The 12,846-nt window shown below is 45.6% G+C and overlaps 1 protein-coding gene across 3 annotated transcripts in view; it reads left to right on the top strand.

Moving 5' to 3' along the window:
* CPED1 (cadherin like and PC-esterase domain containing 1) overlaps positions 1 to 12,846 on the top strand; it is a 284,575-nt gene that overhangs the window by 219,871 nt on the left and 51,858 nt on the right. For all 3 annotated transcript variants that reach the window (XM_084897015.1, XM_084897014.1, XM_084897016.1), the window contains one exon: positions 8,183 to 8,300. In XM_084897015.1, coding sequence (XP_084753141.1) covers positions 8,183 to 8,300 — 118 coding nt within the window. The remainder of the gene's footprint in view (positions 1 to 8,182; positions 8,301 to 12,846) is intronic.

Below are 12,846 nucleotides of genomic sequence, written 5' to 3'. Positions count from 1 at the left end.
TCACCCCACAGATTGGTCCTGATCACCACCTACCTTTGCAAAGATTTTGTGCACCGGGCCTCTAGTATTATATAAAAACAATTCAAATCTAAAACTTATTTGTAAACTCTTACTAAAGCAGGATAACATCAAGCACTAAACAGCACCCATTTTTAAATCAATGTTTTTAGAGATCCCTTCTGCACAAAGTAGAATGACTTAGCTAGCTTCTAATCTTCATTAAATTCAAAGTAAGACAATTATGTAGGTTAACTTTGTTTACAGCAAATATTTTATGAGAACAAACTCTAAATAAAAATAAATGTGCCTTTGGTTAATTTTGTACTGTCTTTTAAAAGGGCAGCTGCTTAGTAAAAAAACGTTTATAAGTTTTATAAAGGGCATAGAGCTTAAAGATATATCTGATAAGAATTTTTAAACAGAACAAAAAATATTCATTGCCATAACCCTAAATTTTGTATCATTAAAATGAGCAAAGAATGATAATCATGATTCCAAAATAATTTTACTGAATTGTACTCGCTTCCTAACTTGTTCTCCAAAAACTCTCCACACTGACCATTAATGGCCATCTTGTCTTCCAGTTCCAAAATGTTTCATATACTCACCCTTCCACCTTGGAATATTTACTTGGTCCCTTCCCTTTTACTTATGGTTCCTCTGATAAACTATCAATTTTATGAACAAAGGGCAGTAATCAATGATTGTGCTGGCCCATAATCTTTCACAGCCCTCAGAAGGAGCCAAACCTCCCAACATCTTGGTTTCAGATTTCTGGGCAGCAGAACTGGGAGACTGACTGTGCATTTCTGTTGTTCTGAGCCCTCAGTTTGTGGCATTTGTTACAGCAGCCCTAGGAAACTAGTACACCTCAAAGGAGCTGTCAGTCCTTCTCTGGCTTTCTATTATTTTACTTTAACCTTTTAAATACCATTATCTTTACTTGAATTTGCATTTTCAAATGCCCTGGCCTGTGTGGCTCAGTTGGTTGGAACATGTCTCATACACCAAAAGGGCATGGGTTCTATTTCTGGTCAGGACACATACCCAAGTTGCAGGTTTGATCTCGTCAAGATAACCAATCAGTGTTTCAATCTCTCTCTCTCTCTCTCTCTCTCTCTCTCTCTCTCTCTCTCTCTCTCTCTCTCTATCTCCCCTCAATCTCTCTCTCTCTTCTCTCATTCATGATTCATACTGATGGCAAAAATCTTCAAATACATTCATTTTTGAAGTTAAAAGTAAAAGTTCATTTTTGCTTTTCAATCTCTGGCCTACTATTCTTAATCTTCTAAGAGAGCCACTGTTCAGAGTTGCTTGGTATCATTCAGAAGTTAGGTGTGCACAATGAAACATATAATATCTATCACTTTATTTTGCTTAAATAGGATTATGGTATACATAATATCCTAAAACATGCTTTATTGCCTTAATAATATGTCTTCTAGATCCCTCCATATCTTCACCTGCGTCCTTATTCTCTAAGAATTATAAAATATGTCATTATAAGGATGTATAAGTGATATAACCTGTTCCCTATTAATGAACACTTGAGTTGTATCAAGTTTTCTTGACACAAAACACTCTAGTAAGTTAACTTGCACATGAATCTTTGCAGACTTTATAACATATATATAGGATAAATTCTCAGCATTTTAATTCCATTTGTGAGATATCCCAAGTTGCTATTCCTAAGGGATATAAATCTGTTTTAATATGAATTTCACTCTTTTCTTCACATAAAACCTTTAGTTTTAGGATCACTGTGGCATATAAAGGATGCTTTCAGGTGGATTATGCTGTAATTACGTATTGCTAGTGTTTACCTCAGCTAATTCTCCCAAGAATGTCACTCGGTGTCTAGTACTGTGAATCACACAGCTCCTCCGTGTTTCATGGCTGGATGACTACAAGGAAAGCAGTTGTTACAGTCAGGGGCAATGTGAAGACAAAAAATAATGTGTTCCTCTAGAGCATTTTAGTAAAATTAGAGCCACGGGAACCTCATTTTTTGGTGGAAAACTAACAGTCCTGATTTAGAAGGGGACCCTGCCTTTCCGGAGGATGTGACAGTGCCAGGGTTGTTAAATTTGAGAGGTCACTCTTGACATATTGGAAAGAGCAGCAACCCAGGGGCAGGGGTGAAATGAAGTCTTCTGGAAGAAACTGTGTACCACAGGGAGTAAATGTGTATATACATTCTCCACACTGACCATTAATGGCCATCTTGTCTTCTAGTTCCAAAAAGTGTATATATATTCTCCACACTGACCATTAATGGCCATCTTGTCTTCCAGTTCCAATATATATATATATATATATATATATATATATATATATATATATATATATATATTTTTTTTTTTTTTTTTTTTGAGAGGGGGGGGGGGGTGGAAAGAGGAGAGAGAAAAACACTGATTTATTGTTCTTATTGTTCCACTTACTAGTATTGGTATATCTGCTGGTTGATTCTTGTATGTGCCCTCACTGGGGATTGAACCCATGTCCTTACTGGGAAGTTAAATAAATTTTTGAAATTATATACTAAACATATATTCTGCACATATTTGAACAAGGAGATCCTGTTAATTATCTCATTGCATTTTACCGAAAGCTCTGACGGTCTACTCAGGGTTTCGTGAAGTCTCCAGCAAAATGATACACTCTAGCTGAAACTGTTTTGGCTCAGTGGATAGAGCGTTGGCCTGTGGACCCGGAATCCCAGGTTCAATTCCGGTCAGGGGCATGTACCTTTGGTTGCGGGCACATCCCCAGTAGGGGGTGTGCAGGAGGCAGCTGATCGATGTTTCTAACTCTCTATCCCTCTCCCTTCCTCTCTGTAAAAAATCAATAAAATATATTTTTAAAAATTATACACTCTAAATGTGAAGTTCTCTGGGGTTAATGCCACTTGAACCAATGCTGCTAAATACTACCTTGTGCATGTATGTAGACTTGGAGGCAACAAGAAATGACACTTAGACCAGAAAAGCTTAGACATTCAATGTTTTGAATATGCCTGAAGTTGACAAATTACTAATAACAAACATGAACAGAGAAGAAAGAAATGAGAGATACTAATAAGATTTTTCCTTTCAAGATTGTTTAAGTTTAATTAGTGGAGGTAATTAATTTTAAGACCTAAAGAAATACTAAAAGAGAAGAAAAGGTTTTCTAAGACTCTTAGAGAAAGAGAAGTTTGGCTGCATCTTCCATGGTGGTTTGACCAAGTGGAGTGTGCTTTTCTTCCATAGTAGGAAGTGCAGACACAGGCAGCCCAAACTCTCATCTTCCATCTGCATTTCAAGCCGTAAGAAGAAACAGAGTAACCAGGACAAAGTGGCATCAGGGAGGCAAAACTTTCCCAGAAATCTATAGCCTAGATCCACTTCCATTTTTTGGGCTAGAGTTGTGTCCCATGGCCATGGCCAGCTACAAAGAAGACTGGGAAATCGAAGTGGTTTTTTGTTTGTTTGATTGGTTAGTTTGTTTTTGAGTGCTAGATATATTTCTGCCTCCAACAAAACAAAGGTCTCTCTGGTAGAAAGGAAGGAAGGAGAATGGATATTGTGTAGGTGCCTCACATTTGCTGCTACTGCACTTGAGATCATTTTATGTGCCTTTTCCCTCTTCTCTCTCCACCTTTCACCCTCTTATATAGAGACAAGGGGAGCAGGGGACTTGGTATCACCCCGCCAGTTCATGGCAAAGCTAGAACTATCCTCACAAGTGTGACTCCTACCTTTCCAAGATGTGCCGCTATTCCTTCACCATAAAACATGCAGAAGTTCATCCAGCCTTGTCTTCCTACTCCCTCAACCCTGTTAGCCAGTCTATGGACCTGAGTCTGTATTGGGTATATACTGTGTTTCATTCAACATTAAAAGTAACATTGCTGATCCAAGATGGCTGCTCGGGTATACACCTAGCCGCAGCAGCTCACAACAATTTCAAGGGAATACAACTAAAATGTAGAGTGGACATTGCCCAGAGCTACAGGTAGTCGACTGACTGAAAACTCTACAATAGGAAGGAGGGAGAAAACCAGAAGGAAAATCAGAGGAGCTGAAAAAAAGCCTAAGGTACGGAGACATGCTGCGCGCTCGCACGCACGCGCGCATGGAGAGGTCGCAGCCGGAGAGGAGGAGAGGGCTGGGTGCTGCCTGGCGTTCCCTAGCAGGAAGGAAATAGAACCCCCAGCCTGGGCTGAACCCCCGAACCGGCAGCGCTGAGCCCCAAGTTATGTGCCAGACCCTGGGGACCCAGGCTCCGGCAGGGGGAGACAATCCCGGGGGACGGCGAAATGCGGGGCCCTCGGAGTCGCGCACATGGCGCGCAGAGGACTGAATGTTGACTCTGATGCTGGATTACCCTAGCCGGAAGAAACAAAGCCTCCGGCGGCAGCTCTGAGCCTCAGTCCAGACCGCCCCGAACTCCAGGTCTGGGCCAGTCCCTGGGGACCCAGGCTCGGGCAGGGGGAGACGGAGCTGTGAGGTGGAGTCCTGGGAGCGCGGCGAAAGGCCGAGCCCCCGGAGTCGCGCACACTGTGCGCAGAGGACAGTCTGTTGACTCTGATCCTGGACTCCCCTAGTGGGAGGGAGAAAGAAAGCCCCAGACTGGAGGAACGCCACGAGGAGCAGGAGCCCCTGCCGGACACCAGCCAGCCGGGCGCCAGCAAGGAGCCGGGCGACGGGGCCCCCAGTGGGGGGGGTTGCCCCTGAGCCTTCGACTGCTGAGCGCTGGCAACGGAGCCAAGGACGGGGGCTGCTTCCTGGGCGGCGCCGACCCCAGCAACAGGCTGGAGCAGCGCGGGAGCCCGCGGAGAACAAAGGGGTGCCACAGGCCAACCTGCTGAGCTCCCAGGACAAGGAGGAAGAAACCAAAGAAGTTCTCAATGTGAAGAAATCAAGTGAGAGCAAATGATAGTAAAATTACTTAAGAAAGAATACAAAGAAGATCTTGAAAAATCAAAGACTAGTCAGAACTCAACGCACCAGCCAACATTGCAACATAAATGCGTTTTGTTTTGTTTTTTTAAAAGAAAAAAAAAAAAGAGAAAAAAGGGACAGAATGTTGGAACAGCGGTGACCAGGCCTAGAGTGGCCAGGCACAAGGCAGTGGCAGCTGGGCCCGGAGCAGCAGTGGCCAGGCCCCAGAACAGCAGCAGCCAGAACAAGAGCATCAACGGCCAGCACTGGAGCAGCCAGACCTGGGGCAGTGGCAGCCAGGCCTGAGGCAGAGGCGGCCAAGCCCAGGGTGGCCAGTCCAGGAACACCCAGACACGGAGTGGCTGGGCCCGGAGAAGCCCGGCCCAGAGCAGCTGGGTTGGGAGCAGCCAGGCCCAGAACAGCAGTAGCCAAGCACGGAGCATCCAGGCTGGGAGCGGCCAGGCTCGGAGCAGCCGGGTCGGGTGCGGCCAGGCCTGGAGCAGCGGCGGCCAGGCTGGGAGCGGCCAGGCCCGGAGCAGCTGGGTCTGGTGTGGCCAGGCCTGGAGCAGCGGCTGCCAGGCTGGGAGCGGCCAGGCCCAGAGCAACAGCTGCCAGGCTGGGAGCGGCCATGCCCGGAGCAGCCGGGTCTGGTGCGGCCAGGCCCGGAGCAGCGACTGCCAGGCTGGGAGCGGCCAGGCCCGGAGCAGCTGGGTCTGGTGCGGCCAGGCCCAGAGCAGCAGCTGCCAGGCTGGGAGCGGCCAGGCCCAGAGCAGCCGGGTCTGGTGCGGCCAGGCCAGGAGCAGCGGCTGCCAGGCTGGGAGCGGCCAGGCCCGGAGCAGCAGCTGCCAGGCTGGGAGCGGCCAGGCCCGGAGCAGCCGGGTCTGGTGCGGCCAGGCCAGGAGCAGCGGCTGCCAGGCTGGGAGCGGCCAGGCCCGGAGCAGCGGCTGCCAGGCTGGGAGCGGCCAGGCCCGGAGCAGCCGGGTCTGGTGCGTCCAGGCCCAGAGCAGCGGCTGCCAGGCTGGGAGCGGCCAGACCCGGAGCAGCGGCTGCCGGGCTGGGAGCGGCCAGGCCCGGAGCAGCCGGGTCTGGTGCGGCCAGGCCCGGAGCAGCGGCTGCCAGGCTGGGAGTGGCCAGGCCTGGAGCAGCCGGGTCTGGTGCGGCCAGGCCAGGAGCAGCGGCTGCCAGGCTGGGAGCGGCCAGGCCCGGAGCAGCCGGGTCTGGTGCGGCCAGGCCAGGAGCAGCGGCTGCCAGGCTGGGAGCGGCCAGGCCCGGAGCAGCAGCTGCCAGGCTGGGAGCGGCCAGGCCCGGAGCAGCCGGGTCTGGTGCGGCCAGGCCCGGAGCAGCAGCTGCCAGGCTGGGAGCGGCCAGGCCCGGAGCAGCGACTGCCAGGCTGGGAGCGGCCAGGCCCGGAGCAGCCGGGTCTGGTGCGGCCAGGCCCGGAGCAGCAGCTGCCAGGCTGGGAGCGGCCAGGCCCGGAGCAGCAGGGTCTGGTGCGGCCAGGCCAGGAGCAATGGCTGCCAGGCTGGAAGCAGCCAGGCCCGGAGCAGCGGCTGTCAGGCTGGGAGCGGCCAGGCCCGGAGCGGCCGGGACCGGAGCAACCGGTCCCAGAGCAGCCGGGTCGGGTGCGGCCAGGCCTGTAGCAGCAACAGCCAAGTCCAGAGCAACTAGGTCGGGAGCGGCAGTGACCAGACCCGGAGCAGCTGGTTGTGGAACGAACCAGAGCAACAGAGGCCAGGCCCGGAGCAGCCAGGCCCGAAACAGCTCGCTCCTCGCCTGTACCTGCCCACGGCTGCCTCTCAGACATGGCTGGAAACTTTTGCGGGAACTTGAGGGTCTGCTGAATCAAGTGATGAAGGCTTAGATCTGGATGTGTTGAGTTAGTATAGCGCTGGGGTGTTGATCTGTGAGTGCCTTGGGTGGGGCCTGGATGAGGCTGGTTGACCTATTTGGAAATGTCTTTTGTGTGAAGTATCATTGGGCATGTGGAGGTATTATTGATATGAGAAAATGCTAAGTAACAGATTTACTATCTGAAAAGGGATTTACTATCGGGGAGAGGGAGGGAGGAAGAGACTGAACATAAACTGTGCACCTATGGATGAGGACAATGGGGGATGGGGAGGGGGCAGAGGGTGGGGTGGGAACCTGGTGGAGGGGGGAAGAAATGAGGAACCTTTGTAATAATATGAACAATAAAGATTGATTTAAAAAAAAAAAAAAAAAAAGTAACATTGCTTGGTTGCGCCTAGAAAATGATTACTATTCACTCTAGCAGGCTCTCCCATCCCCTTCCCTCTGAGATTCATCAGTCTGTTTCATGTTTCCATGCCTGTGCGTTGAGCGTCTGCCCTTTGGTGGTCAGTGTGCATCATAGCTCCCATGGAGATAGTCTCCATGCAAAATTAAGGGAGAGCATTCCTCACAGAGAGTGCAGCATTCGTGACCTATCCTAAATTGTGTTACACTGGGAGACCCTGATGAGAAGGTGATAGTGGAACCGGGTGAGGCAGGGTAGGAGGCTATAGGGCAGGTACAGGTGCCAAAAGCTTTGAAGAATTCTCTAAGAGAAAATGAGAGTGATCCAGCCCGCTGGAGTAGAGAAGAATGGAGGAAAGAGGTCCCAGAGATCCCCAAACTGCTGTTCCCCACGGCAGTGTCAGACTGAGGAAGGCAGCGCTTAGTAGGGAACAAGCCTCCACAAAGATACCCATGGCAGGGAGATGTTACCTACTGTTACAAAGACATGAACATGTTTTGAATAAAATACATGTATTTATTTGTATTTAGGGCATACCATGGCTAATTAAGAAATGTTGAAATAAAATTCATCTGTGGAATTAGCCTTCTTCCAGAATATTCCCCACTTTCCTTCTCACGTGAACTGTCTTTTCCCCAATGTTAGAGGATAATATCATCCTCTTTAAAGTATTTTATATTTTTAATGTGTCAACTCACGGGTATATTTTCAAAGTAAAACTTGCATGCATTTCTTTTAAAATTGGCAAAGCAATACATGAGTATCAATAGCAAAATAAAGATTAAATTATCACTAGAATTTACATGAAGCCCCTAATGTAAGAAGCTACTTATACCAAAAACAATAATCGGTAAATCAATATGCTAAGAAGAATAAACATAGATTGCTTTCTTTTATCCATAAGTTGTTATTTGGCACACAAAAGGTCTTGCTTTTTAGATTTTATTACTATGGGGCAGGTTCATTTCAGTGACAATTAATTTCTATCATTTGAATGCAGGATTGTGGTTTGCTGATTCATCCGGAGGAAGCCTGCGGGTTACAGCCTATTTCTTCTGACTACATTGAAGCCCTTTCACAGCCCGAACTAAAAACGTGTCCATCTGGGGACACAAAAGGTGACTATCATATTAGTTGTCGTATCTCTTTAAAAAACTTTAATACAGATAAGTATATGCTTATTTTTGAATCCATAAACAAAAAGCTCAAGACAATAAATCACTTTTTCATTAGTATGAACTGCAACACACGTAATTAATGTAAATGCATTGTTTTAATATGTGAAATATTTTGATTAATTAAGTATTTTTCTCTTTACCCTCTGTTCTTTGCCCACATAATTCGTATTCACCTACAGACCTCAGCTCAAACATGACTTGTGCCACAGTCTTCCTTGAGTCTCTGATTTGTTTCTTTATTCTATACTAGAGGCCCGGTGCATGAAATTGGTGCAAGAGTAGGCCTTCCTTTTCCAGCTGCCGGCACTGGCTTCCCTTCGGCATCCGAGACCCAGGCTTCCCTCACAGAGGGAGGCCCCACCCACCCGCCACAGCTCACCAGTCGGTGGCCTGGGCCTCCCTCTTTGGGGTGATCATGAAGCAATCCCCCTCCCCCAATTGATCACCCTCCAGGCCCCTGGCCAATAGCATTGCATATTATACTTTTATTATTATAGATTTCCATAACACCCTGTGCTTTTCTCCCACAGTGGATTCTTTAAATAATCATGTATGCAATAATTTTAATGTCAGTGTTCCCAGGCTGCCAGCTGCACAAGGGCAGGAGTCTCATTGGTTCTCATTGTATCAATTCACTTATCACTGTAATTTCTACAGAGTAGGCACTAAATAAGTATCTGTCATCTTTCGAATCAAAGAAATGCAAAGAATACATGTTTAGTTTTATTTTTTAACTTTATTTTATTCTTCCCAACATCATTTATCCCCTCTAGGCCCTTTCTGCCTCCATCCATCTCCCTCCACCTCTGTAATCACAACACTGTTGTCCATGTCCATGAGTTCTACTTCTTTTTTTTTTCTACTTGCTCAATTCCTTCCTCCCTCTCCAGCCCCACTCTCCCCAGCTGTCTGCCTGCTCTCTATGAGTCTGTCTCTATTTTGCTTGGTGGTTCAGTTTTGTTCATTAAATTGCGCATATCAGTGAAATCATATGGTACTTGTCTTCCTCTGACTGGCTTGTTTCACTTAGCATAATGCACCTCAGCTCCATCCATGCTGTTGCAAAGGGTACAATTTTCTTCCTTTTTACAGCAGAGTAGTATTTCACTGGTAAATGTACCACAGCTTTTTTATTCACTCATCTACTGATGGGCAATTGTATTGCTTCCAAATCTTGGCTATTGTAAATAACTGCAATAAACACATGGATACATACACGTTTTGGAATTAGTGTTTTGGGTTTCTTCAGATTTATTCCCAGAAGTGGAACTGCTGAGTCTTAAGGCAGTTTCACTTTTAATATTTTGAGGAAACTCCATGCTGCTTCCCACAGTGGCTGCACCAGTCTGCATTCCCACCAATAGTTCATGAGGGTTCTCTTTACTCCACATCGACAACACTTGTTTGTTGATTTATTGATGATAGCCATTCTGACAGGTATATGCTTCATTTTAAATCATGTTCTTTAATTATAAAAAAAAAAAGTCTTTGGGAATGATTAATAATGGCTCCCATATATTGAGCATAATAGAGGCAGGAAAATTGTGATGTCCAATTCAAATGAGAGTTGTTCATCGCTTCTCGGCCTTTTGGCTAAGATCAAGTGTAGTATCAAATGAGAGTTGTTCAATCCTGCCTAAGCTGAGAGCAGACCATGAGTGACCACTGGCTGCAGACCACTGGCTGCAGCCACAGCCCCCCCCCCCCCCCCCCCCGCCACAGCCCCTCTCCTGCAGCCGCAGCCCCCAAGCTTCTTTCAGTGGAGATCAGAGAGGTCAAGCCAGAGCTGGGACTGAACATGCCTCCAAGGCCAGCAGAGGTGCAGGGGTCATCTTCTCTGAGATTCCTGGTTCCCACGCTGGCCTCCTGACCCCAGGTCTCCCTTCATCTAAAAAGTCTGAAAAAACACTCAGGAGCTTTTCTACCCTTGCCATGAACTTCACACCACTGTGTAGATGGGAAATGAGTTTCACAAATGGGCAGGACGAATCACAATTTGGCACGCCCAGTTAACAAGCACGAGCACAGCCTCATCCTTGATAATGTGTTCTAAATAATAAATTACAGTCAGGGCATACAGAGTGGCTTGCCCATTATGATGCACCAGGTGGTATAATTCATGATTCTCTTGGTGAAGGGAGATACAGTTATATACTCTTGTATACAAAAGAGACACCAATGTGTCTAGTAAGTATTTTTCTTAATCAGATGACAATTTATGAGAATCATAAAACAAATTAATTCCATTCCTCCTAATGAACCAAGTCAAAAGTTCTTCAACAAGAAGTTGAAGATACATTACCGAGATTCTTCAAGAAGTCTTGGCCATTAAGTTTGCAGGGACCTAGGCCAGGCCCTGAGAGGGAGCTGTGACTACGCCTGTACCTTACAGGAGAGGCCACCACAGAACAGGAGCCTTCTGGGAACTTGAGTAGGTAGGCTTCTTTACAGAAACCTCCTCCCATTTGATCCCCAAGCAAGCCCATCATCCTAATCTGACAATTGCAGGCCTCCATAATCTGATCCTCCTGTCTCCCAGCTCCTCCCAGCCTCTCCACCTCTTTTTATGCCAATAATGCTGCCCAGATCACCAGGCTAATTATCCATGCCATTCCCTCTCCTACCAGCCTTCCCAGCTTGGCCTCGGTCTTCTGATGCTCTCTCTTCCTCTCCAGGAAGCCTTTCTTTACCACCCCACTTCCAGAGCAGCTTCTCTTCTGTGCTCCCAGAATACCTCGGGCACATGTCTCCAGTAGCACTTACCTCATTGTTTCGGGTGCTTAATTTACACATTTCTCTTTCTTTCTCTAATCAGTAGCCTGTAAAGTAGAATGATAGATCTGAATGGTCCGTGGCATAGGACAAAGCCAGCAAAGATTAAAATATATTTACTTTTTATCTATTCATCCTTATTTTATAATGCACTTAATATATACATATAGAAGTATATGTACATCTGGTATAGTATATGTGTATTCATATGTCAAATGCACATTAGCAATACTTTATAACTAATGACTGCCCTGGTTTGCATGTTTCTCCAGAACAGAAATTGTCCCTTATTTACCTTTTAGTGTCTAATACATGATTTAAAAATGGTTGATGAACTGCCCTAGCCAGTTTACTCAGTGGATAGACCATCGACCTGTGGACTGAAGGGTGGCCAGGTTTGATTCCCATCAAGGACACATACCTCAGTTATGGGTTCTTCCCCAGCCCCAGCCCTAGTCAGGTGTGTGTAGGAGGCAACCAATCAATGTGTATCTCTCACATAGATATTTTTCTCTATCTTTCCTTCTCTCTTCCACCCTCTGTAAAAAAAATCAATGGAAAAATATCCTCCGGTTAGGATTAAAATAAAAAAATAATAAATGGTTGCTCAACTAAAATCATGTCCAAGCCCTCCTCCCTTCTACAGAAGAATATGCGCAGCCGAGGCTCAGTCAACCAGGGATAACTGCTCGGTCCTTGAGGTCCTACGTATTTTAAGTGAATGAGTGAGATTGGGGACAGTGGTTTGCAAGAACGGATTTTTTAAATATTGTTTTTGGAGGTTTTTGCAAGGATATGGATTTTTTTTGCTGCTGGAGATCATTTTCCTTCCTTGCTGGTAGGACTCCCTTCTGTTGAAGGAAGTTATCCCAGTAGACAGCACAGGAGGAAGTTTACTTAGGAGCCCTAGCTTTAGCTTCTTATATTTTTAAGCTGCAGGTGGTTTCCAAAAGCTGGTTTTCACCTCCCATTACAGGGATTTGGCAGAATCAGATTCATTCTTTCACCTTGCCAATGTAATGATGGTCACAATGTCTTTTCTATAACACTAGCTAATGTAAATTTGAGTGGCTGTATATTGTATTCTTAACTGGATTTCTAACCTTTAGAAAATAATTTATCGATAAGACACAACCTAAGAATAAAATCTGTTACTTCACAAGGAAAAAAGAATTCTTCTAATTTGGAGAAAAAAGAAATGTATACAATGATTACTGAATGAGAATTTCCTTTAAGGAAAATAGTTCAGATTTTACTTTATGCTATGTAAACAAAAGCATTAATCAGATCTTATTTTTAGGAAAGAAATATGACAACTTCCACTTTAATGTTTCTAATAATGAAAATCTTGGTGTGCTTTACTTCTTAAGTAAAAACTGCTTTATTTTATAGCATTGTAAAGTCTAGAATTAGTATTATCATCTGTGTGATTTTATATCTCAATGCGGCCCTAAATCAAAAAGTTACTTTTTTTTCTCCATTATATTGCCCGATCTCATTCACTTAAATGGTGGAAATCTAACTCTCATTAAATATAAAGCTTTAATTATAAATCAAATAACTTCTCACAGAAGGCAGTTTTATGCCTCAGAATGTTTTCCCCTAAAACATGTCATTTCAGAAATAAAAACATTTTATTTCAGAAATCTGAAATAAAGATTTGATTCATTCAGCTTTGATTCATTCAATGTTTAAATACAAAGCATAGAATTTA

This window comes from Pipistrellus hanaki (genome assembly GCF_964339955.1).
Source record: "Pipistrellus hanaki genome assembly, chromosome: 10".
Lineage (NCBI taxonomy): Eukaryota > Metazoa > Chordata > Mammalia > Chiroptera > Vespertilionidae > Pipistrellus > Pipistrellus hanaki.
Note: the sequence above shows the minus strand (reverse complement) of the source record. Positions and strands in the feature narration are given on the sequence as shown.